General features: G+C 37.6%; 2 protein-coding genes across 10 annotated transcripts in view; one reads left to right on the top strand and one right to left on the bottom strand.

Moving 5' to 3' along the window:
• Positions 1-2,350: 2,350 nt before the first annotated feature.
• On the top strand, positions 2,351-8,789 carry LOC139754694 (putative nuclease HARBI1). Of its 4 annotated transcripts, none has more exons than XM_071672263.1 (6): positions 2,351-2,503; positions 3,363-3,498; positions 4,730-4,878; positions 5,353-5,491; positions 5,949-6,094; positions 7,674-8,789. In XM_071672263.1, exons 2-6 carry the CDS (start codon positions 3,487-3,489, stop codon positions 8,362-8,364), a joined length of 1,137 nt encoding a protein of 378 aa, XP_071528364.1. In that variant the 5' UTR covers positions 2,351-2,503; positions 3,363-3,486; the 3' UTR covers positions 8,365-8,789. The 4 variants fall into 4 exon arrangements, with proteins under 4 accessions (XP_071528364.1, XP_071528385.1, XP_071528371.1 ...); XM_071672284.1 differs by lacking the exon at positions 2,351-2,503 and adding an exon at positions 2,516-2,782 and having other exon boundaries at positions 4,719-4,878; XM_071672270.1 differs by lacking the exon at positions 2,351-2,503 and adding an exon at positions 2,517-2,782.
• Positions 8,790-13,217: 4,428 nt separating this feature from the next.
• The window catches only part of LOC139754717 (uncharacterized), a 59,710-nt gene continuing 46,946 nt past the window's right edge, over positions 13,218-25,981 (bottom strand). For all 6 annotated transcript variants that reach the window (XM_071672340.1, XM_071672329.1, XM_071672298.1 and 3 more), the window contains 2 exons: positions 18,391-18,501; positions 13,218-15,582 (listed from right to left, as the gene is read on the bottom strand). In XM_071672340.1, coding sequence (XP_071528441.1) covers positions 15,352-15,582; positions 18,391-18,501 — 342 coding nt within the window. In that variant the 3' untranslated portion in view covers positions 13,218-15,351. The remainder of the gene's footprint in view (positions 15,583-18,390; positions 18,502-25,981) is intronic.

Here is a 25,981-nt window from a genome sequence, read left to right on the forward strand (position 1 = left end):
GGAAATGTCGCTGAAAAGTCGCTAATCTCAGAGATGGATTTGCAATAAAATTTGCCAAAAACATAAAATGAAATTCTGTCATCTATATCACTTACTTACAGTATTAATTCTACATCATGACCTTGCTAGTCAAATACACTTTCCACGCTTGGTGATTGTGTATGCTTCCAGGTTTGCTACATAAGAAACATAACTCTAGCAATTCATATCATGTTCTGAGATAGCTGTTATCCTATGCCCCGCGTCGCCACAAGCCACGAGTTCATTCTTCTGATAGATAAATAAAAAGAAAATAGATTTCTGCCTTTTTTGCATGATTCCCTAGATTTTTCCCTGCAATCTGAGCATTTTGTCGCTTGAAAACTGAATGGCATTTCTGATTTCTTATCTTCTGTTGAGTCACAATGCTCTTCATTGTCTTCTAATCTATATGATAAATGTACACTTTACCAAACTTGAAATACAATTTAAGATTCTATTAATCTACTCTGGTAAATCAGCTATTTTGTAATCTTGCGTCGCTGTGCCAGGGGCGGCGGGCCACCAAGAGCCCTAAAAAGGAGCAGAAAAAGCGACAGATTTTTTTTTTTTTTTTGAGGGGGGATTCCTCACTCTCTATTTCAACTTTTGTAAGAGCTTACTAAGTCTGTGTGTGGGTGAGGGGAGGGGCTTACGTAAATGATATGGCATTGATTGGATTATTCAGTTGCCCGTCCCGTCTAAGGTAGGATAAAAAAAAGTGTTATAATTGATTCTAAGATCACACACACTTGCTACATTATATGGCCATGGTGGGACTACAGTAACCCTAAGGACTGAGATAATGTGTGATACACGTACTTGACAGGTCTTATACACATTTACAAATTTGAAACTGTAAGGAACTTTGCAATGTAATCACGTTTCCTTCAGTGTATATCATTCCTATGAAAAAGATGACTGAAATCGCCCATTAGATTACTTAAGAACGATTATAAATTTGTTAGATTTTGCATAAAATTGCCAAATTTATGCAGATACATATCGCAGAGAGGAAACTACATGAAATGAAAACTCACTAATTTCTTTCCCAATTTTTCTGTTAGCTCTCACAGGATTATTGTATAGGGACTGTATAGTCAAAAAAAAAAAAAAAAACTGCTGCAGGTCTAATGACTTTCCTTGTAAGTCGTTAGCTGTTGTTAAACCCAAGTAACCACTCTTCCGCTAAATCTAGCAGTGAATGACTCCAGTATTGCCATCTAATATGGCAAAAAGCCTCGCTACGGTACGTAACAAACTTGTTTAAGATTCGTCGAATCCTGTAGATTTCTAACACAAAATCAAATGACGAAAGAGGTCTTGTATCTATTTAATGTTTTTTCAATTATCAACTTTAGTTCTAAATGCACTTACCCATTTCTTTATGCATTAACTGACCAACTAGTTCCAAGATATATGAAGTTTTATATTTAAGTGTATGATGTGCCTGATTTAACTTACTGCATTTCTTTACAGTTATTTCATTAGATATTTATGGCTAGAGGAGCAGTCTTTCCATGTCTGGAGACTGTGCCTTCTGTCACTTCCATGTCTGCAGGCAAATATTAGAAAAAACTTTCACGTCTATATATAAGGAAATTTTTAGCAAGCTGTTCATACATTCTGCTTAAGGTCAATTGGTTCCCACCCCGGGAAAGGCACAGAGAGCTAATAGAGAAGGTCCAGGCAGGGAAGGACAACGGAGATGGAACCAGAATTAAAAAAGCCGACTCACAAGGAAATCCAGGGGGCTTTAAATTTTTCCTGACTTGGAAAAGAAAAGAACGAGGGGCGACCTGATCCCATCTTTTAAGTTTCTAAACAATTTGACGACTTTGTGAGAAGTTCTTCGGGCCATGTAGGAACTGGGGACTGCTGGAAACACAGTTAGGTCGCAAAAAAAGAGGCTTGTGGGATACTGGAATACAATGAGTTGACACAATTACGTGTGCAACATTGGTGGTGCCTCCGGAAGAGATGGTGTACATACCCCTGAATTATTTACCATATACGTTGTGTACCCCTCTGAAGTGCGCTGGCTAAGCCGATGGAGACAGAGTGAAAAAGAGACGGAAAGATTGTATAGAGGCTTAGAGAGGGAGAGTTATTAAGTAGAAAACTCGCTACGGTCGCTAATATTTGCCACATCCTGTAAAGAACGAGACCCATGAGTAGAACTGAAAACATAGAATTACTCCTCACACCTCTCTTGGCAATTTGTCCATCAAGGCGCAAGGCTGCAGTTAGCCCTATGTCTAGCGCAGTGAAAGCGGTAGTAAGATGAACCCTGGCGCTGCTCCTCCTGTTGGTGGATGCCCTCGTCCTCCTCCAGTTGGTGGTGGCCTTAATTTTCCTCCTCCTGCATGTTGTTCGCTGAGAATTTTGTTCGCTAGATTCTGTTTTATTATTTGTTATCGCGAGTGATCGCTAGTATGACAACAAGACGTCGTCAATTGTAAACAAAAAGGCAACAACAGAGTCGGTAAAGTACCTATGAAAACCTGACTGAACTTCCCTTAATTGCCACATTTTTGAAAAGAAATATACCAATATTTTTGATGTGATCTGCTGCTGGGGACCGTGTGTAGTGGTTACTAGAGGGGAGGCTGGGTGGCGGCATCACCAGCCGATGAGGGTCGTCTGTATATTTACATATTTTTGAGCAGTTCACAATTGACACGACACTGAAATCACTGTGAGCTTGGTATATTTCGTCCATTGTTTGGAATTATGATGATCTTGGGCTACAAGGAGAGGTTAGGTGAGGTTTTCGTAGGTTCTGTCGATTTCGGAGAATGTTGAAAAATTTTAGAAGAAAGCTAACTTCCTGTGATTCACGTGGTGCCCTTTAACTTCATGATCAAAAGAATTCTGAAAGTCCAACTCCTTTGGCTTTCATAGCAACAAGAAAAGGGAAATAATTCCGTCTACTAGGAGACAATGTTTTTGCTTTGGAAATTTAGATTTAAATTATGTTATTTTACTTTTGACTGAAACAAAACACTGGAATTTGATTAAGCTTTAGTGTATTATTGACTTAGTTTATTGCCTTTGTACTTATCTAGCTCTCTTGCCTTTATCTTAATTTTGGAAGGAATTCGGAATCTCTGTATTCATGTGTGAAATTATTCTGGATCTCAAAGAAGTTAGATGATAAATCACTCTATATAAAGTGTATGTTGTGTTACTTGCTAATACAGTATCAAATTTGCATGGTACCGATCCATCATTTACGTACTCAAGATGTAGCATATATTAAAGACCACTACAGGTAAATTCATGAAAATCAATTCATTTTCATTTATATGTTTTTAAGTAGTTTGTTTTTCACATACCTACAGGTAAAATCTTGTTGGAAACTTCAAATTTTGCTTTGATATTGGCGGATCTCTGCAATGTTTAAACAGTGACAAGAGTATCCCACAACAAAAGATTCTTTGATCTCAGCAGAAGCAAACATTAACAATGATTTTTAAGGTACAGTATGTGTTAATTCTGTTAATTTTGTATACTATCAAAATTAAGTGTATCACTTGTGTCTGTACACTTGTTAGTTGTGTTACCCATCAAAAGCATGCATATTCATTTTCTCATACATAATTCAACTTGCAGCCTTTCATGATGAATGTTGGCATCAGAAATTTAATGGTATCATTGCAGATATTTATAGATGAATTCAGCATATATTTTTTCAGCATTAACAAAACACTAACCTGCCTGTAAGGTAGAAAACAAACTTATTCATATATCAAAATAATGATGTGGCACAAAGCTGCACAGTTGCACATCAAAAGTTAGATAGCTTTGCATGGAAAGGAGAAAAGGGACCTGCATGTTTGGATAAGCAAGGGAAGCTTGACATTTTAGGAATAGTTAGGCAACCAAATTGTGCTGAGTGTGACTTTGGCACTAATCAGGAAGAAACATGTCATTAGAGAAGAGGTATTACAATTTCCTTGTTACTGTCTTTTATATTTGTATTCAAACTATAAATCCACCTTCTCATGATATTTACTTTCATTTTTTTTTCATGTACATGGCATATATGAGACTAATTTCCTCTATATGCTTGTGGGGATAGTGGAGTAAGAAGTCTACTCGAACCACTCACGAGTATTACAGGTGACATTTAATAGGGTGTGGATGTGGAGGCTGGAAACCCTCATCTCTAGTCATACCATTTTCCAAAAAAAGGAACAATAGAAAGAGCCAAACAAAACATTGCTGTCAAAGGCTCAGGCTTGAGATTTTGAATGTGTGTGGATGTAAATAGGAAGAGAAAGGGGAGATATTCATTACATTTGATGAGAAAAACCTGCACGTTCTGAGGAAGGGGGTAGGATGTTTCAGGAATATTGGAGGGGGGGTGATGCCTGGGGTTTATGAAAGGGCAAAAGAAAAGAAGGATGAAGGAGGATTTGTGGGATTCTGTTAAAGATTGCAAGGAATTAAGTACAAGATTGATGTGGGATAGAATGGAAGTAGAATACAAGGGGGGATGACTGCTAGTGCCTACGCACCTGGTAAAGAGAGGAGTGAGAAGGAAAGGAGTTCTTTTATGGGGATTCTGACTGAATGGTTTGGCAGTTTTGATTCTAAACTTTTTAGTTGTTATTTTTAAAGTATCTATTATTTGTTTGTACATGTTGACTTATGCATTGAAATATGGGGATATTATTCCCTGGAAAATTAAAAAGAATTTCCACAGGCCATAGCACGGCGCCCCAGCACAGATATGTTGCGGAGGGAGATCCGTATGAGAAGGTACCGTCAGTTTCTCCTTCTGAGTTCAGAGCTGCAAGATCCTGGAGACCCACTCTCTAAATATGACAATCAAGAATTCCAAGATATTTACAGGTAACAATATTTCAAGCTCTGATATGTGCTTTGTAGATATTTGTGTACATAACAGATATCTCTAAAAGCAGAGAAAGGAATTCATGTAAGGCTTTCATAATGGTTTAATGGGACTGTCTCCTTTTCCAAGAGTTATAGTTCCATTTGATGCAATATACTATGAAGCTAAAGTTGGGAAACATAAAGTATATTTGATGTAAAGTGATGTCTCTGCTCTATGACATATGTATTTCTTGATTTATATGTAAATGACATGCAGAAAGAATTGAATTCCTGAATATATTTGTGGATCATGCCAAGGTCATGAGGGAAGTAAGCAGGGAAGAGGACTGCCTTATATTAGAACAAGACAGTCTCCAAAATTAGTCTCAACAATAAGAGTATGGAAATGATAAGGATATAGGTGAGCTGGTAGTTGGTAGAATTCATTCTGTTTCTGGATTTAACTTTCGTATAGGTCTATTCTTTTAACAGGCTCTCTAAGGAGTCATTCTGTGAACTGCTCAACATAATCCAGGGAGATCTGGAGCGCTCTGACAACCGTGGTCGACCTCTTCCTGCTGTTTACCAACTCCTGATTGCTCTTCACTTTTACTGCAGTGGCTCTTACCAGGTACAAAATCGTTATTAATATGCGCTAGATATGAGTGTGATGTATAAAATAGGAAGCTGTCACTCATATTATTAATAAACTGCATATTCCAGTGAGGTAGGATAACTTATGGAGAGTCATGTCCACATATCTTAATTACAGTACCATACTTAGGGGGTTCAGCTCGATGAAGTAAATCTTCAGGCATATTGAGTGACATAATGCATGGATACATGAAACAGGCAGTTTCCTACATTTTTAAAGCAGTCTCACAATATCCACTTTAAAAGGTAGTGTGCTTTTAACTCAGTATTATATTAATATTGAAGATAGAAATACCAGATCTTATGATACTGTCCCCATTTTCCTAAGGTTAAAATCAGAATACATGCGACATCATTGGTAGATTTCATTGTAACCTCCCTTATTCTCTATACCAAGCTATGTATTATGAGAATTTTGCATGTTTTAATTCTAGAAAGTTGTGGGAGATCAACACGGGCTCCAAGTAAGTCAACCTACAGTATGTCGAACCATTCACCGGGTATCAGAGGCTTTGGCCAAGCGCTACAGCCAGTTCGTCACTTTTCCCTCTGTTGCAGAAGCAGCCGACATACATACCAAGTGAGTTGCTGTTGCATTGTTTGTTTTTGCTTGCTGCCACAGTATCTCAGGTTGAGCATTACCAGACTCTGTCTGTTTGTGGTTACAATGTGAGTTAGGTTGTATCTAACTCAGTTGACAAAACAGTACAATCTCATCAAAGAACTTCTTGTTGCAAAGGAGACTTTTCTGTTGCTTCTGCTGAATGTGGTGCAGTCTCAGAGCTGCAGAAGTCCGGGATCACTCACAAGGGGGCCCAGAGGTTATGAAATGATGATAATGATAAGTGCTGTGATTCCTTGTTCATGCTACATAAAGACACACATGCTGCTGTGATTGTCTGTGGCTGCAGCAATTTCTTTGTAATACTGTGGTTTTATTTTGCTTTTCTGCTGTGCATTACTATGATAGATTGTTGTTTCCAAATTATCTGTTTATGTGTACGATCACTACATATGTGTTATGGGAAGAATGTTTTCCACATGTTACCAACATCTCTTAACCATGTACTATATATGTACCATGTCTTTAACATATGTTTGCATGCACACACACACACACACACCTCAGCCTAAGCCAGGTACCCATTTATCAACCATTCCTGAGGGGAGGAAGATCATCTGGGTTGGATGTAGGTGACTGTCAACACACAGGATTTGAACCCATACAGGTCTGACTAAGGGTAAGTAAAGTTCATCGCTACACCATGGAGGCCTTTATGTGTGTGTTTGTGTCCTCTGTATGTTTGATTAATATTTGTATGTCACAGGGAGAGAGAGTTTTAAACTTGTGTCTTAACTATGCATACATGTACTATGTCTTTACTACTGTATATAAAGATATATATATAATTTATATTTATTTATTTTGTTTTGTCGGTCTCCCGTGTTTGTGAGGTAGCGCAAGGAAACAGACGAAAGAAATGGCCCAACCTACCCCATGCACATGTATATAAATACACGTCCACACACGCAAATATACATACCTATACATCTCATTGTATACATATATATACACACACAGACTACATATATACACATGTACATAATTCATACTGTCTGCCTTTATTTATTCCCATCGCCACCTCGCCACATATGACGACGGGAATGAATAAAGGCAGACAGTATGAATTATGTACATGTGTATATATGTATATGTCTGTGTGTATATATATATGTATATGTTGAGGTGTATAGGTATGCATATATGCATGTGAACATGTATGTATATGCATGTGTATGTAGGTGGGTTGGGCCATTCTTTCATCTGTTTCCTTGTGCTACCTCACTAACACGGGAGACAGCAACAAAGTATAATAAATAAATAAATATATATAATTCAAGTGTGTGTGTACTTGTGTAATTACTTATTTGTATTGAATAGGGATGGAGTTTTACATTTGTGGGGCCCCATCCCTTGAACATACTCCTGTTTCACAACCTATTAAACCTCTGTATGCTGTCCACATTTACCACATCCTCTAAAAGTTTATTCCATCTGTTCACCATAAGCTATTTTTCTCAAGATGTTTAGTTCATGTGAATACTTTTCACATGTTTTCGGTTTTAGCTAACATTGAATAATGATATTTTTTATGCAGATTCTATGAGGTAGCCCAGTTTCCCAATGTCATTGGAGCTATAGATTGTATCCACATGCGAATATCAAACCCAGGAGGTGCAATGGCTGAGCAATGCAAAAATAGTAAAGGATGGTACTCGGTGAATTGCCAAGCAGTGGTAGGTCCTGATTTGAAAATCTTAACTGCAATTGTTCGGTGGGGTGGCAGTGTACCTGACTGGCAGATATATGAGAATTCTCGCCTGAAGCTAGTGCTTGAACAAGGTGAGTATGGTCACCTTGTGGGTGATTCTGCATACCAATGTCAGCGTTACTTATTGACTCCAGTTATGAACCCCATGACGGCAGCAGAGAAGTGCTATAATCGAGCTCACTCTTCAACTCGCAGAAAAGTCAAACGTGTATTTGGAATAGTGAAAAGGCGCTTCCAGTGCACAAGCCAGGAGTTAAGGTCAAACCCCAAAACCTCCTGTGCAATAATTTTGAGCTGTTTTGCATTGCATAATTTTGCACTCGAGCGTCAAGGACCTCCTGATGATTCAGAGGCTCTGTATGCCCCTGATGACAGCCCTCAGGACAGGTTTACTGGAGAAGATGACCCTGAGGGAGAATCATACCGTCAGCACATTATATATGAATGGTTCAGTCATGATCCATCAGGAATGCCATACCAATCAGATGATGGCATGTGTGAGACACAAGTGTGGTGAAGTTGGATTTATCTCACCAAGGCAAAAGCAATGAGTTTTTATTGTAAAATGACAATATACTTATGTTTGGTTTAGCAACAATCATTGCTGAGTTTCAATTCCTTTATGCACTTTTCTTTGTGTCATGGATTGTGGTAAATGTAACTTATTAACAATCCATGTCATCTTGTGTGCATTTGATAACTGTCATAACTACCATAAACTTCTGCTCCCCTTGTGCCCGTTTCATCAAAGGGGCATTATATCCACATTTATTGTCTATCTCTGTTTATCTCTTTATCTGAGTAATTAACCTCTTAAGGTGAGGTGTCCACCCCAAAAGAGAGGTGCACTTAGCTATGGAAATAAAATGGTATAAAAATGTGTCTATATCTGCATATAACATATTTACTTTTAACATTACATCAATAAAGGGTAAAGCTCTGCATTTTGGTTACTATGCCACAAAAATACCAAAAGTTAAATTTGCTATTCCTTATCAGTAACAAAACTATTTACAATCATGCTTTGTTTATTACAGGTTTTACTGTAAGTAACAGCCAGCATCCTTAATGCATTTTTAAGCTGTTTACTTTAAGAAAGGCACAAATCTATTTTGGCTTACTACAAAATATGCAAATTGATATCACTAATTAAACATATTAAAAGTTGTAGCCAGTTTTTCAAAGTTCATTACAATTTTGTTAAAAAAAAATAAAGGCACAAAATTATTTCACAAAACTTGAGCAAGAATTTACATCATTATATAACCCTTCTTATGGGGTTCCTGCAGTTTTAGGATGAAGGAAATGTGGACTCTTTTGGAAAGATAAGTTCCTTGACAAAACTGTACTTTTTTTCACTGATGATGGTGTACCTTGCTGAAGATGTCTTTTCACTCACAGTAAAACAACATGCAGAGAGTGCCCAATAGCTCCTAAAAACATTTACATATATATATATATATATATATATATATATAGTATCCACAAAAACCCTAGTCAAATTCCCCGTACGTCTTCAAAGGCAGTCACACTTACATGTTATTACTTTGTCATCTCTTTTTTTTTTAGCCTTGATTACCTACCACCTGCAGACATCTAGGCATGGAAATGGCAAGGTTCTTGAAGTATTTTAGGTCCATTTCTAAGAGTCCAGTGCACCTAGAAATCTCACGTGTACCCACATTTTCTTGCTTCCAGGCAAGAATTCATGCTCTTGTGGCCTTAGAATGGTAGGGAGCCAACCAACATTAAGCAAACACACACACACACAGAGGAAACAGGGATTAAGTATAATAATAATAATATTTTTTTCATTCCCTGGGGATAGGGGAGAAAGAATACTTCCCACGTATTCCCTGCGTGTCTTAGAAGGCGACTAAAAGGGAAGGGAGCGGGGGGCTGGAAATCCTCCCCTCTCAGTTTTTTTTTTTTTAATTTTCCAAAAGCAGGAACAGAGAAGGGGGCCAGGTGAGGATGTTCCCTCAAAGGTCCAGTCCTCTGTTCTTAACGCTACCTTGCTAACGCGGGAAATGGCGAATAGTATGAAAAAAAAAAAAAAAAAAAAAAATTTCGTACATATTCGCCACTTCCCGGATTAGCAATGTAACATTAAGAACAGAGGATTGAGCCTAGGAAGGAATGTATATATATATATATATTTTTTTTTTTTATACTTTGTCGCTGTCTCCCGCGTTTGCGAGGTAGCGCAAGGAAACAGACGAAAGAAATTTCCATGGTTTACCCCAGACGCTTCACATGCCCTGATTCAATCCACTGACAGCACGTCAACCCCGGTATACCACATCGATCCAATTCACTCTATTCCTTGCCCGCCTTTCACCCTCCTGCGTGTTCAGGCCCCGATCACTCAAAATCTTTTTCACTCCATCTTTCCACCTCCAATTTGGTCTCCCACTTCTCCTCGTTACCTCCACCTCCGACACATATATCCTCTTGGTCAATCTTTCCTCACTCATTCTCTCCATGTGCCCAAACCATTTCAAAACACCCTCTTCTGCTCTCTCAACCACGCTCTTTTTATTTCCACGCATCTCTCTTACCCTTACATTACTTACTCGATCAAACCACCTCACACCACACATTGTCCTCAAACATCTCATTTCCAGCACATCCACCCTCCTGCGCACAACTCTATCCATAGCCCACGCCTCGCAACCATACAACATTGTTGGAACCACTATTCCTTCAAACATACCCATTTTTGCTTTCCGAGATAATGTTCTCGACTTCCACACATTCTTCAAGGCCCCCAGAATTTTCGCCCCCTCCCCCACCCTATGATCCACTTCTGCTTCCATGGTTCCATCCGCTGCCAGATCCACTCCCAGATATCTAAAACACTTCACTTCCTCCAGTTTTTCTCCATTCAAACTCACCTCCCAATTGACTTGACCCTCAACCCTACTGTACCTAATAACCTTGCTCTTATTCACATTTACTCTTAACTTTCTTCTTCCACACACTTTACCAAACTCAGTCACCAGCTTCTGCAGTTTCTCACATGAATCAGCCACCAGCGCTGTATCATCAGCGAACAACAACTGACTCACTTCCCAAGCTCTCTCATCCCCAACAGACTTCATACTTGCCCCTCTTTCCAAAACTCTTTGTCGCTGTCTCCTGCGTTTGCGAGGTAGCGCAAGGAAACAGACAAAAGAAATGGCCCAACCCACCCCCATACACATGTATATACACACACGTCCACACACGCAAATATACATACCTATACATCACAATGTACACATATATATACACACACAGACACATACATATATACCCATGCACACAATTCACACTGTCTGCCTTTATTCATTCCTATCGCCACCTCACCACACATGGAATACCATCCCCCTCCCCCCTCATGTGTGCGGGGTAGCGCTAGGAAAAGACAACAAAGGCCTCATTCGTTCACACTCAGTCTCTAGCTGTCATGCAATAATGCCCGAAACCACAGCTCCCTTTCCACATCCAGGCCCCACACAGCTTTCCATGGTTTACCCCAGATGCTTCACATGCCCTGATTCAATCCACTGACAGCACGTCAACCCCGGTATACCACATCTCAACCACGCTCTTTTTATTTCCACACATCTCTCTTACCCTTACGTTACTCACTCGATCAAACCACCTCACACCACACATTGTCCTCAAACATCTCATTTCCAGCACATCCATCCTCCTGCACATAACTCTATCCATAGCCCATGCCTCGCAACCATACAACATTGTTGGAACCACTATTCCTTCAAACATACCCATTTTTGCTTTCCGAGATAATGTTCTCGACTTCCACACATTCTTCAAGGCTCCCAGGATTTTCGCCCCCTCCCCCACCCTATGATTCACTTCCACTTCCATGGTTCCATCCGCTGCCAGATCCACTCCCAGATATCTAAAACACTTTACTTCCTCCAGTTTTTCTCCATTCAAACTTACCTCCCAATATATATATATATATATATATATATATATATATATATATATATATATATATATATATATATATATATATATATATATTTTTTCTTCTTTCATACTATTCGCCATTTCCCGCGTCAGCAAGGTAGCGTTAAGAACAAAGGACTGGGCCTTTGAGGGAATATCCTCACCTGGCCATCTTCTCTGTTACTTCTTTTAGAAAATTAAAAAAAAGAGAGAGGGGAGGATTTCCAGCCACCCGCTCCCTCCCCTTTTAGTCGCCTTCTACGACACGCAGGGAATACATGGGGAGTATTCTTTCTCCCCTATATATATGGCCTTTCTTCATCTGTCCCTGGTGGTACCTTGCTAATGTGGGAAATGGCAATCATATATGAAATAAAAGAACTGGACTGAACCAAGGCATGTGAAATGTCTGGGGTAAACCATGGAAAGGTCTGTGGGGCCTGGATGTGGATGGGGAGCTGTCGTATCGGTGCATTATACATGACAGCTAGAGACTGTGTGAAAAAATGTGGCCTTTTTTGCCTGTTTTCCTGGTGCTACCACGCTGAAGCAGGGGGAAGCGATGCTGTTTCCTGTGGGACAGGCGAGTGACAGGAATGGATAAAGGCAAGCGAGTATGAATATGTACATGTGTATATATGTATATGTCTGTGTATGTATATATATGTAGATACGTATATGTTGATATGTATAAGTATGTATATGTGTATATGTTGATATGTATATATATGGGTATGGGTGTTTATGTATATATATATATATATGTATACAAGTGGATGGGCCATTCTTCGTCTGGTTCCTGGTGCTACCTCACTGATGCGGGAAATGGCGATCAAGTATAATAGAAAATAATTGTAATAATAATCATGAGGATATATGTGTCAGAAGTGGAGGAAACAAGGAGAACGAGATGTTCAAATTGTGGATGGAAAGGTGGAGTGAAATAGATTTTGAGTGATTGGGGCCATAACTTGTAGGAAGATGAAAGGCATGCACAGGATAGAGTGAATTGGAACGATGTGGTATGCTGGGGTCAATGTGCTGTCAATGGAATGATGCATGGCATGTGAAGCATCTGGGGTAAACCATCTGTGGAGCCTGGTTGTGGATAAGGAGCTGCGGTTTCAGTGCATCACACATGATGCCTAGAGAATGAATGTGAGCAGATGTGGCCTTTCTTCGTCTGTTCTTAGTGTTTCCTTGCTTACACGGAAATGGCGATTAAGTATGAAAACGTGTGTCTGTGTGTGTTACTGGCTCTGCCTGCATGAAGTTACTCCATGAGTGTACAGTAGGGTGTAAAAGTTTGTCAAGGAACTTCTTACTCCATAAGAGTCTACATTTCCTAAGTAATGATAGAAGCATAGCCTAGGGCTGCAGGAGCCTTTAGAAAGAGGTCATGGGTAACATCAGAACTCTTTAATAGAAATTCATACAGGAGTAAATATGAAATAAAATAAAATAAAGGAATATAAAGGTGTTACCAAAGTTCACCTCCATGAGGTTACACCATGAGCAAACAGTCATCTTTTGTGAGGCTTTATCATTGGGAATACAGTCTTATCGAAGAACTTCACACTTCAAAGGAGTCCATCATTTCCCTGCAAGTGGAAAAAATGCAGTCTTCATGCTGCTGGCACTCCTGGCAAAGGGTTCCTGAAGTAACTCTGGGACCCTTTCAAGATAAGGGATCCAGAGAAATTATAGATAAATATTTATTATTATTATTATTATTATTATTATTATTATTATTATTATTATTATTATTATGTTGTTGTTGTTGTTATTATTATTCAATATACCAGGACCCCTTTCAAGGGGAACCTGGGGTTTTGAGGATACATTCTATGCAAGAGTGGGGTATGAAGGGCTCCTTTGGGAGAGAAAAGTTCTTGAAAAAATTATGCATCTTTCCATATAATGATGATGATACAGCATCATATAATAAGACTTCTCACTCATGGCATTACAACATGCAGGCATAGTCCAGAACCATTTACTCATTTACTCATAAAGTTATTGCCATACTGTGATGCTGTTCCCTTTACAACATTCCAAAATCAAGAGAATAACAACGTTTGCAATGAATATCACAACAGAGTGTTCCTGTTTGAGTACTGAGATAAAGGACAGTCTACCAATACTCTCACAAGACATAAACTGCTTTGGAAGACTAAAATACAAACTAAAAATTCAGTCCACACATTTTCTCTACTATCTTGTCATTCCTTAAAATATGAGTGGTGACACCAACAACAACAACAGTAACAACAAAACACTGATACTATGTTCTCAAAGTATCCTTGCACTCCAATAACAGAAAAACAATTTGTGACTACATGAGATCAGAGTAGGGTGGGATCACATTAATCCTACTGAATCATGTATCTAGCATCAGTATCAAACAAAACAGAATTTGGAGGACAATAATACCTCCTTCATTGGTACTTTAGTTGAGCATGGAATTGTGGTTAACAGTTTTTGTCTAACAACAAAATGTACATTTAGATGATCTAGCCTAAGCATACTTTTACTGTAAAAGATATAGGGAAAGTGCTAGGCATTAGTACTTTACAGAGCGACATGCAAGCATTTTGCAACCTTTACACTTTACACAAAAATTTATATATTATCACTACCTATACTGGATAAGTGAACCTGAATAAGAATCAAGTGAGTCAGTCATGTCTCAGAATACTAATGAAATTTTTTGCTGCTTGTTATTTTACAAATATGGAATTTATCAGCTGCCAAACTGAAACTTTATATCATGCACTTCAAGAAATTACTTTTTATGCATGAATTACCAAGAAGAGAAACTAAGAAATCTGAAAAATAAAATGATTACTCTCACAAAGTTTACGTAAAAACAGCCACAATTGATTCCACTATCTAATCAAACTACCTTGAGCTCAGTTTACCGAAGAAGCTATGAACACCATGACTACATGCCTACCTGTCATTTGTGAATATCCTGTCAAATGTTTCTTTTATACAAGTAATATTTCTCTTTCCTTAACTTACCTTCCCATCCGAGGATCCCTTTTTATACCTTTTCTGTCAAAAGCACTATGATTATGTGTTAACACAATTAGGTATCAACAGAATAAAATCTTTTCCCCTACACCTTCATATCACTTCTCAGAAATTCCTTTACTGACAATTTCAGAACAATATTCAGCTTTCCAACTGATCCTCTATTTTAATTTCCTGTTTCCTTAGACAATATAAAATGTTCATCAGATTAACACGTGCAATACAAAAATATAAAAAATTCCCAAGTTATGAAGACTAAAGACCAAACTAGCCAGATCACATGTGTCTACTATCTAAATTTCCCCTATTCTGGCACAATATTTTGAGATTCCACTGCAGCATATTGCTATCAAAAAGCATACATTATCATTATCAATATAAATATTTCAGATTTTGAGCACTGATATTCATAGTTCCAATGACAGCTGTATCTGTCATTTTGAAAAGGCAAATTGTACACTGTGCAGGATTAGCAAAGAAGAGTAGAGCTGGCAGTCTTGAGTTATTTGCTGCTAAACTGTTGTACTTTATTTACCCTGGTCCAATGAGCATCTAAAGTAGCATGGATGGTGGTTACTGTTGTGTCTTGGTCATATACATTAAAAGTTCCCTGACGTACCAGACTCTGTGAACGTTTTGAAGTTGCCTTTGCTGACTCTTCTCCATCAGGTTCCTCACGTGTACTCCTTCCTCTCCCTCTCGGTGTGTCTTGAGATTCACTGTCACTCTGGGACTGGAAAAGTATTACTGAATTTTCATTACAAATTAAGTAGAGTGGTTAGGGCTACTGTTTTTCTTTATGGTAGCTGAAGTGGCAAGAGTAATTTATGCCCAAAACATGGCCATTTTGTATTTGCTAACTGTGTGTGTGTGTGTGTGTGTGTGCACATGGTGTCACTATGGCTGTTTAATCTGTTTACAGATAGGATGGTAGGGTAAACCTCTCTGAAATACACAGGTCTCCATAAAAAGTGGGGTGTGTATAACAATGGACAAGATCATTAAAAGTCAAATACATGACTATTTGCAGAAGGAATATCCCCTAACTGTGGGACAACTCAGATTCAAGAACAGGCCATGCAATACAAAAAGCCATACTTCTATGACAGAGTGAGCTCCATCTTAGATCAGCCTGATGGAAGGGTAGGCTATATAATCCTTGATTGTGAGAAAGTCTTACACTGCACCACACTGAAGATTGATAACAAGACTGGATCTACAAGCAGAAATAAAGGGTACAATCTGTCAACAAATAGAAAATTACCTTAATGAAAGGGAGCAAAGGACAGAAGGTTAAAGAAGCATTCTCAAAATCAGTCAGAGTCATCTGCGGCATTCCACAAGGCTTGGCCTTGGACCCCTCCTATCCTTGGTATTTGTAAACGACAGTCTAAAGGACTGTACTCTTCCCTGAACATGTATGTGGATGATGCCAAGATCATGAGAAAAGGAAAGCTAATGATGATTGCATCCACTTTCAGTGGATGTGGTAAATGACTGATGGAATTTAGTCCAACTAAATGCAAAGTAATAAGCATTGGACACAGTGAAAGAAGGCCTTGGCACAAGTCTTACCAAATAGGATATAAACTAAAAGAGTCACTATGTAAAAGACTTTGGGAATGACATTTTGCCTACCCTGTTACAAGAGCTTCACATTAAGAAAATAGTTTTAGAGGCAAACTGTCAGCTGAAAATATGTGAATTACATTTAAGTACAAATGTAAAGAAACATTCAAAAAAGTATTCACAAAATATAGTACAGCAAAACTGGATTATGTTTCTCCATAGTTAAAGAAAATGAGGTGCTGAGGGCTACATATATGCCTACCACAGAAGAGGGAATAGACAGGGGTAACCTGATCAAGTTTCCAAGACAGCATAGACAGTGAACATTTTTTAATGAAATGCACTGACAGAGAAACTGCAGGTAATAGCAAGAAACTAGGCAAGAAGCCTGCCAGTAAGAACACGAGGTACTGTTTTAGTGCATAGGTGTTTAAAGATACTTCATATTGAAACTATGAATGCATGAAGGATACAAACTTTCAAAATGCTAACTGATGGTAAAGAGAGTTCCCTATACTCTAGAAACATGTAATTACGTAATTACAGCAAACTCTAATCTAAATATGGTATTAACTAGCTCTATAGCACTGCCATCAGCATACAGCAATACTCCTTATCATATTTCCTTATTAACAGTTCAGTTTGAATCTCCTGAGTATTTCCAAACAATCACGAATATCACCTCATCCTTGTACACACTAAGCAGTTATGGGACAGTACATGTGAGGCTACTCTTAAATTACTATATTTGCAATTCAGCTGTCCTCTAACTTAAACACATCAAACTGCCTTATTTAATCCTCCTGTTGCCAGTAACATTCCAACCATATAAATTCCTAACACACCCCATAACTATATTCTGTTTGCTTGTCACATAGCAGAAATCTAAGAAATTTTATTATATGTTATTACTCATTTTTGAGACATTCTTAACTGATATTCTGAAGAAAGATAACTGAATTGCTCATCACTGTCCCCAAATGAAACTTTCCTGTTTTAGTCTGAAGAAAGATACCTTAATCACTCATCACTGTCCCCATGTGAAACTACCCTGTTTTAGAGTATTTTAGCAGTAACTAACAAAGCCTAAACTTCAATTATCCTGCCATCCACCTTCCCTAAACCAATTTCTTTGAGTTTTCCATTACTTTTTACACTTACTTTACACTTTTTTTTTCTTTTTTTTTTTTCAAACTATTCGCCATTTCCCGCGTTAGTGAGGTAGCGTTAAGAACAGAGGACTGGACCATTGAGGGAATATCCTCACCTGGCCCCCTTCTCTATTCCTTCTTTTGGAAAATTAAAAAAATTGAGAGGGGAGGATTTCCAGCCCCCCCGCTCCCTCCCCTTTTAGTCACCTTCTACGACACGCAGGGAATATGTGGGAAGTATTCTTTCTCCCCTATCCCCAGGTAATTACACAGTAGTAATAACTCCATACAGTCTCCATTCTGGTGCATGTTAAGTGGAAAAGATGATAATGGGAATATAACTGGCACAGAGTCACATATAGCAGTACCCAAATCGTATTACTATGATACACCATCAACATTAGGGACAGAAAGAAAAAATAAAGAATAGAATCCTACAGCATAACAATAATAATATCTCAAGGCTGATTTTCATTTTGAATTACTGACACTGAACTGGTTTCAGATTATTATTCTTACTGGACAAGTCCCAGTACAATTATAAAAATTCCCTCCCTAAATGGTCTATGCATCTTAGTTTATCTTAGGTTAAGATAAACCCAAGCTGTTTTGGCATGAAATATAATCCACAGTTCCCAAGAAGGGTACATAATTCAGGCCATTCTATCTTTATATTAACCCATGTTGTCATGAGAATATCTTTTTGTACCGGGAAGCACGAGAAACCATGTAGTATTTACTTACAGAATAACCTACAACATTGCCGCTGGCAAGATTAAAGGATTAATGTATGTATTCTTTGTAAATGATGTATACCTTACCTGTCCTTCACCAACCAATAATGGTTCTCGACTTAAAAGCTCACTGACTTCCTGCTGACGGAAGAGGTGTGATGACAACAGTGACTGTAACAACTCCAAGTTTCCTGTGATCTGGAGAGAGAAAAAGAGGAAAATGTCATCTCAAACATCATATCAAGCATGACATCATACTTACAAGAAGGCAATATATTATTGTACAAGACAAAAAAATCCTTAAGACTACCTGTGTGCACATCATATGTTCAGGCATCATTAAGGAAATTTTAAACTTTTTAAACTGTATGTCTTAATATTTCTTTCACTATAATTCAATTGTAATAACTTCCCAGTTTTTCAAAATGCATACAAACTTGAATGTATATACATCATGATATATTTGAAGTATCTGCAAGGACTATGTGTAATATTTTCCACTAAATGTGTGGCTACCAAACTGAAGATTAAAACATGCAGGACTTTTCAAAGGCCAACCATAATCTCTAAACAAAAACAAAGCTTTTTTTTATGAAAAATTTCTGCTGTAACAATGCCAAAGGACAATTCTGCAAATCAGTCCTGAAATAATGTAATCAATCAAAAAGAATTTACATGCATTACAGGAATTATGCTTACATGGAATATACATACATACATTTGCACATGGAGGAGAAATTTCTTAAGTGAGACAGAGCAAGGTTTTGGGGAAAGGAGGTCATGTGTAACTAAACTCTTAGAGCTCTACCATAGAGAGCTCAATCCTGGACAAAAGGAAAGGCTGGGTTGACTGGCTGTGATTGGACTGCCAAAACTCTTTTGAAACTTTACTATATGGGAGGATGATTAAGATCCTGGATCACTGGGCTGGAAGCGGGTTGGGTCTAAAGCCATGTTGTGCAGATGAAGGTGGGATATTTTTTTTGCTTAATTCTAGTGTCGATTAGTTTTTTTGAAGAGTTTGGACAATGAGGACAGAAATGATATAAAGTGCATGATGAAGGGGAGTTGGGTGGTAAGGAAGATTTTAAAACATTTGAAATATATTGTGGAGTATTTCTAAAGTGGGAGCCTTGAAAAATGTGTGGAAGTCGAGAACATTATCTCGGAAAGCAAAAATGGGTATGTTTGAGGGAATGGTGGTTCCAACAATGTTGTATGGTTGCGAGGCGTGGGCTATGGATAGAGTTGTGCGCAGGAGGATGGATGTGCTGGAAATGAGATGTTTGAGGACAATGTGTGGTGTGAGGTGGTTTGATCGAGTAAGTAACGTAAGGGTAAGAGAGATGTGTGGAAATAAAAAGAGCGTGGTTGAGAGAGCAGAAGAGGGTGTTTTGAAATGGTTTGGGCACATGGAGAGAATGAGTGAGGAAAGATTGACCAAGAGGATATATGTGTCGGAGGTGGAGGGAACGAGGAGAAGAGGGAGACCAAATTGGAGGTGGAAAGATGGAGTGAAAAAGATTTTGTGTGATCGGGGCCTGAACATGCAGGAGGGTGAAAGGAGGGCAAGGAATAGAGTGAATTGGAGCGATGTGGTATACAGGGGTTGACGTGCTGTCAGTGGATTGAATCAAGGCATAAAGACTATGTCTAACATTTTACACTAAGAGGGTACCTACCAAACTGAAGATTAAAACAAACAACACTCAGTATACCACATCAATCCAATTCACTCTATCCTTTGCGTGTCCAGCATGTTCAGTCCCCAACTGCTATACATGCCCTGATTCAGTCCACTGACAGCACGCCAACCCATGTATACCACATCATTCCAATATACTCTATCCTGTGCGTCCCTTTCATCCTCCTGCATGTTCAGATCCCAATAACTGAAAATCTTGTTCCCTCCACTTCTGGCACATACAGTATATTCTCTTTGTCAAACTATATATATATATATATATATATATATATATATATATATATATATATATATATATATATATATATATATATATATATATATATATATATAATTTTTTTCATGCATATTCGCCATTTCCCGCATTAGTGAGGTAGCATTCAGAACAGAGAACTGAGCCTTAGAGGGAATATCCCCACTTGGCCCTCTTCTCTGTTCCCTTTTTTGGAAAATCAAAAATAGGAGGGAAGGATTTCCAGCCCCCTGCTCCCTCCCCTTTTAGTTATCTTTTATGACATGCAGGGAATATGAGGAAAGTATTCTTATTGATTGAGTAACATGTTATTTGCTCAAGGAGGGAGTTTTACACTTATGGGGCCCCATGTACTGAACACTCTCTGCTATTGTACAACCTTTTACATTTCTGGGTGCTGTCTGTATTTACCACGTTTTCATTCATTTTGTTCTATTCATCTACCACTCTTTTATTATGAAAGTATTTCTTCACATCCTGTTTCCTAAGTTTCTTGCTCAATTTCATGTTATGGCTTCTAGTTGTTTAATCCCTACATTTCTTATTGAAGTGTTCCCTAACTAAATTATCAATCTGTTAAAAACTGAAGGGGTTGTGATCAAGTCACCCCTCATTTTTTTCTCTTCTAAGGTGGGAAAATTTAAGGCCTTTGGCTTTTCTCTGTATATCAGATATTTTACTTCCAGTACCATCTTTATAGGTCTCCTCTAGACACTTTCACTTATGCGTGGTGACCAAACATGAAAAGTATATTCTAGTTTCAGCCTTATGTAGACACATGGATAAAAAGACCATACAGACCCAAGGTCCAAACAAGGTGGTCTGGCCTTAACACTTCTGGAAAAATGTAGTCCCCTTAAAAGCAATAGAAGTAAAGGATAGCAAATCAAAGGCTCTCTCCCCACATTCCACTTCTTCCAGCAACATGCTGGCTGGAAAACAGATAGAAAAATAAAATATCTTGATGGATTAATATGCCTAAAGGAAATTTCTATAGGAAAGTCAAAAGATAGAATAAATGTGAATATGTCATGCATACCATCACTTTTTGTTATAAAGACAACAGTAAGGATATAATATATGAACAACATACTAGATATGTCCTTACTTACGAACTTGAAAGCAATTCTAGTATTTCTTAGTAGACAGTTGGTCTCCTTAACTATTCTCCTAAACTGGTACTCTGGTGACATGTAAGGCCTGATAATGACTCAAATATCCCTCACACACAGATTCCTGCTAGATGATAATCATATTGAGGCCTTCTTTCAGTGTGGCCCATCCTCATTACTTTAACTCAACCTGAACTTCATAAACTATGTATCAGACCAATTTACATGGCAAAAGTGAAATTAAGCAAGTAAGTAAAATAAAGAATTTTGTTAAAAGCAATCATAAGAAAGGCACCTGGATGAAACACTCGTACGAACAAATGGTCACATAGAATATGTTATAAGCTGGTTAAAAGAATACATGGTATAGTTGAAGGTAAATAGGAGAATAAGTAGACCATGAAGGAATGAAAACAAGCAGGATAGAGATACTTCATATACAGATAATGAAAAATTATTTGTGACTGGGTGCAATGGAACCATTTTGTCTGTGTAGATGAGGCCATGAATGGAGACTTTTGTCTCAAGAGAAAAATGAACTTGAAGAGCAAAATGAAAATGTAAGTGTTTATATTATTGAGGGAAAAATACAAAACAGAGTCTTTGTAATGAACAGAGTCTTTGTAATGAAGGGGGAGGATGTCAGTCACAGTTCCAGCATTAGATAAACTTAACGCTTGGGTTACCCATTCATGACACAAAATTACTTGTCAACTCTCATAATTTTTGCAAAAATATGATTATCTTCATATCATAAACTTAGCTTGATCTAACTAGGTCCAAACTATGAAAAGCAACAAAGATCAAGAATTTTATAGTCAGGTTTACAGGGTTTCTACTCTGAGTGATAGCCAATTAAACTCAAAAACACCCACTGTGCTCCCATGTAGAGAAAACCTACTTCTACAAAATACAAGTATTATACTTATATTCGAAGCCAATTAATTTAACTTCATTTACAGAAAACACAAGACAAACTTACAAGATAATCAACATTCAGATGTTCTCTGTACTTATATGTTTAAAAAGAACCAATCCCAGATTTGCTCTTGTAGGGTGAACTCTCTCACTACTTTCTCCATGCATGGGTAAGTTATTGCAAGGAAGGTCAGGTAGCACTGTTCTTAGAGTAGTCTTCATGCACTGGACAAAAGTTAAAGAACTGGTTATAAACCCTTATACTATTTTTCACTTCATTGTAGTTGTGTGAATCAAATGTATCATAACATATGGATGTACATATTCTGGAATTCAGGAATCTGCAGTCTTCCGAATTTGCTAGAACACGATTAATGAAATATACAACTCGGAGGAGGGTGATCTCCTGGCATGTACTTCTTATGTGAAACAAAGATCTCCTTTGGTTGAAAATAAACAGAAACTAGTAACAAAATACATGAATCCAGTGGAAGTTCTCTCCAAACTACATGAAATTCAGCATGGAGAATTCGATCCTAAAATGTGCATATCTTTTGCAATATTGCTGACACTGCCAGTACCTGCAGCCAACTGTAAATATTCATATTTGAGTATGACATGAAGGACATAGAAAGATCCTAAAAGTTATGATAATGAGCAAAGTTAAGGACATCTGAAGAGAATAATTACGAAGAAAGGACGCTTAAAGTAGCATTTTACTATTAGAAACTGGGAGAAAAATGCCAGCAGGCAGACGTATTGGAGCAAAGGAAAATCAATTCACTTTCAAGTATGTTAGGAGGGCTATGTGGATTACCAGTGGTTGGAATAAATCATCCCCAAGTGATGGATGACTTTTGCATCAAAGAATATAATAAAGTAAAATGTTATTTCCTGTGCAAGCAGTGTAATGTCAAGAAAAAATAACAGTCTTAAAAGAAAAATTCTCACTTGGCTCCTTCCTGTGTATTCTTTTGGAAAGGAATACAAGAGTGGTGATTTCCAGACCTCCCCCAAAACTCCTATCCCTTATAGTTACCTTCTCAGGCACACAAGAAGCACATAGGTAATATTTTTTTCTCCCCATCTCCAGGAATATCAAACGTAGTAAAGACATTTGGCTAAATCACAACTGAAATATTTTTCGCTGTTTCACCAGTTGCTGCCATGTATGTAGATAATTTGTGATAAAAAAATTTATGATGCACATTAGAAGTATGTTTACATCTATTTCCACTACCTGTGCAGTCCTAATGGCACAAGAATAATTTTTAGAAAAATCATTCACTTTGTGGGAGGCACACCAACACAGTTACACTCCATCCCTTGACGGAGATTGCTACACCCTTCATTAGTTACAAGCCAGCTTCAGTGGGGTTCATGTATGGAAATGTTCTTAGCCATGCAGAAATCATACTTTATGGATGCCTTTATAACCTGGACTTCACAAAAAACATAAAGGAGACAGACAAAAACTAAAGGCTGTACACCTGGTCAGCTACAGACATGCTATGAAAATCATGCATTTGCTGTAAGAATTTTCTTTTTCTAAAGCTTCTCAACATAAGAAATTCTTGCTGTTAGAAAGACTGTTCAATGAATATGTAATTTAGGGCTGATATCAATATAAAGAAGAGTACATAATATAAAATAAATATCTAAGATTCTGTTGATAACTGCAAAAATCTCTCATGATAACTTCCATTGGCAAACCCTCTTCATATTGTACTTCAAAGATCATCTGCAGCTCAATACAGGAAAATCTTGATTTCAGGTGACATTTAGCATGCTACTGTCATGTTTATGTATGACTAAGAGTAAGTATCAAATGTTTACTTATGGTAAAATTGACAATTATATATAGGGTAGACGTCATTCTAACGTTAAAAATTTATATGAGCAACTGAATTAAATCAAACACGGTGATGAAAAGTCATAAACTGGCAAATACATTAAATTCATTCTAAAGATCAGAATGCTTAAGGGAGCAAGCTTAGTTTCCATCACATCCATTACATGGGCAAGTTAGTAGTGACTGATATGGGAACCTTTGAAGTATGATAAAACTCTTAGCATATCAATAAATTTTGATAACTCTAACCAACGCCTAAAAGTCAACTTAGCTCTAGTGATGTTAACAGCAAAGTGTTCTGTGCCCCACAGTGCTAAGAGTTTTAGAAATCATATTGAAAAAATACATATTCAAATGTGTTGGAACAATTACACTACTTTTCAATATCCAGATTGTCTCTTATATTTATGACAAATGTAACAAAAGATTACCACAAGGCTTCCTCTCTTATCACGTCAGGGAGGATAGTGAGCATGATCACTAAAATTTCACATAAATTCTGGAGGAACCATGATCCTCATGAACTGGGTTTAACTGAATAAATCTTATGACACAGCTGCCTCATGCAAGATTTTACCTGGGTCATCCTTGTAAATGATAAGCTGTTACATTACATGAAAATTTTGTTAAACCGTTAAATACTATGATGATCAGCCAATGAATGGGCAGTGGATTTTGTTGAGATATTTAGCCAAAGCATAATAAGAGATTTCTCATGAAATTCTAAATAAGCCTAATGCTGTATTATCTTTAGCATCCATGGATTAAATCTATTACTGAAAGCTTAAAAGGAATTCGAATAAAGCAGATGGGCTAACTGCTGCAGGATGAAAGTACCATCAGAGGTTCCCCAGCATGAATCGTGCAGACCTTAATACTTCGAACTAAATGTGCCTCAAGAAGAGAGCACACATTCTCCAAGTTACTCTTCTGTGGCAGGACAAGAGAAGAACGTGAAAATTTACATCAGTAGTGAAATTAAAATTCCAAATATCTCCTGATAAGTTTTGAAATTAAAATTCCAAATATCTCCTGATAAGTTTTGATCAGACAAACAATTCACATGATGGCTAACCAAAAAGGGAGCAAACCCAATCAGTATCCAAAAATTCTTCAAAAAGAGCAATTCTGCTGAACCAAAGTTAAACAATACATCTGATTAATATAATCTTAAACCAATTGCTATTTCTATTTTTGCCTGTTTACTGTCTTTTAAAAGCTAAAAGCAGAGCAAGCAAGTAAAATGATACCCTATTCTCCAGATGACTCCAGATCATTAGCAAGGCCTGTGATCGGTGTATGTGGGCTCTGAGGAGACTCACAACCACTTCTTGAGAGTCAACCAGCTGCATGCAAAGACCATTGTTTTCAAGTATTAATTTTCTGCATATGGTAGAAAGTAGATGATCCAAGCTCCACCTTGGATGAAACTACAGTATTAACTTATTCTGATGCTGAACAAGGGCTATAATCACCACAAGAATGAAAAAATCATAGTAACGCTCAATCTAAAAATCATCCTAATTATTGATCCACTACTAAAGGGATTGCCACCTTTCAAAAAAATGGATGAAATCCAATATCTTGAGGAAAAACATTCTTACATTTACCAATTCAATACTTCCTTAAAATATGATACATATATACATCATTTATTCATTTCATTATTCATTTATTTACAAATTCATTTTATTTATTATACTTAACTGCTGTTTCCCGTGTCAGCGAGGTAGTGCCAGAAAACAGACGAAAAATGGCCGAACCACTCACATACCTATATACATATATGTATATATATTTATATACATGTATGGCAGGGTGGCGATGGGAGTGAATAA

This window comes from Panulirus ornatus, chromosome 2 (assembly GCF_036320965.1).
Source record: "Panulirus ornatus isolate Po-2019 chromosome 2, ASM3632096v1, whole genome shotgun sequence".
NCBI lineage: Eukaryota > Metazoa > Arthropoda > Malacostraca > Decapoda > Palinuridae > Panulirus > Panulirus ornatus.

What these genes read in the sequence shown, in the direction of transcription:
- LOC139754694 (XM_071672263.1), top strand. An exon ending in GAATTCCAAGATATTTACAG is followed by an intron (nt 4,879 to 5,352) that starts GTAACAATATTT and finishes TTCTTTTAACAG; the next exon opens with GCTCTCTAAGGAGTCATTCT. An exon ending in GCAGCCGACATACATACCAA is followed by an intron (nt 6,095 to 7,673) that starts GTGAGTTGCTGT and finishes TTTTTTATGCAG; the next exon opens with ATTCTATGAGGTAGCCCAGT.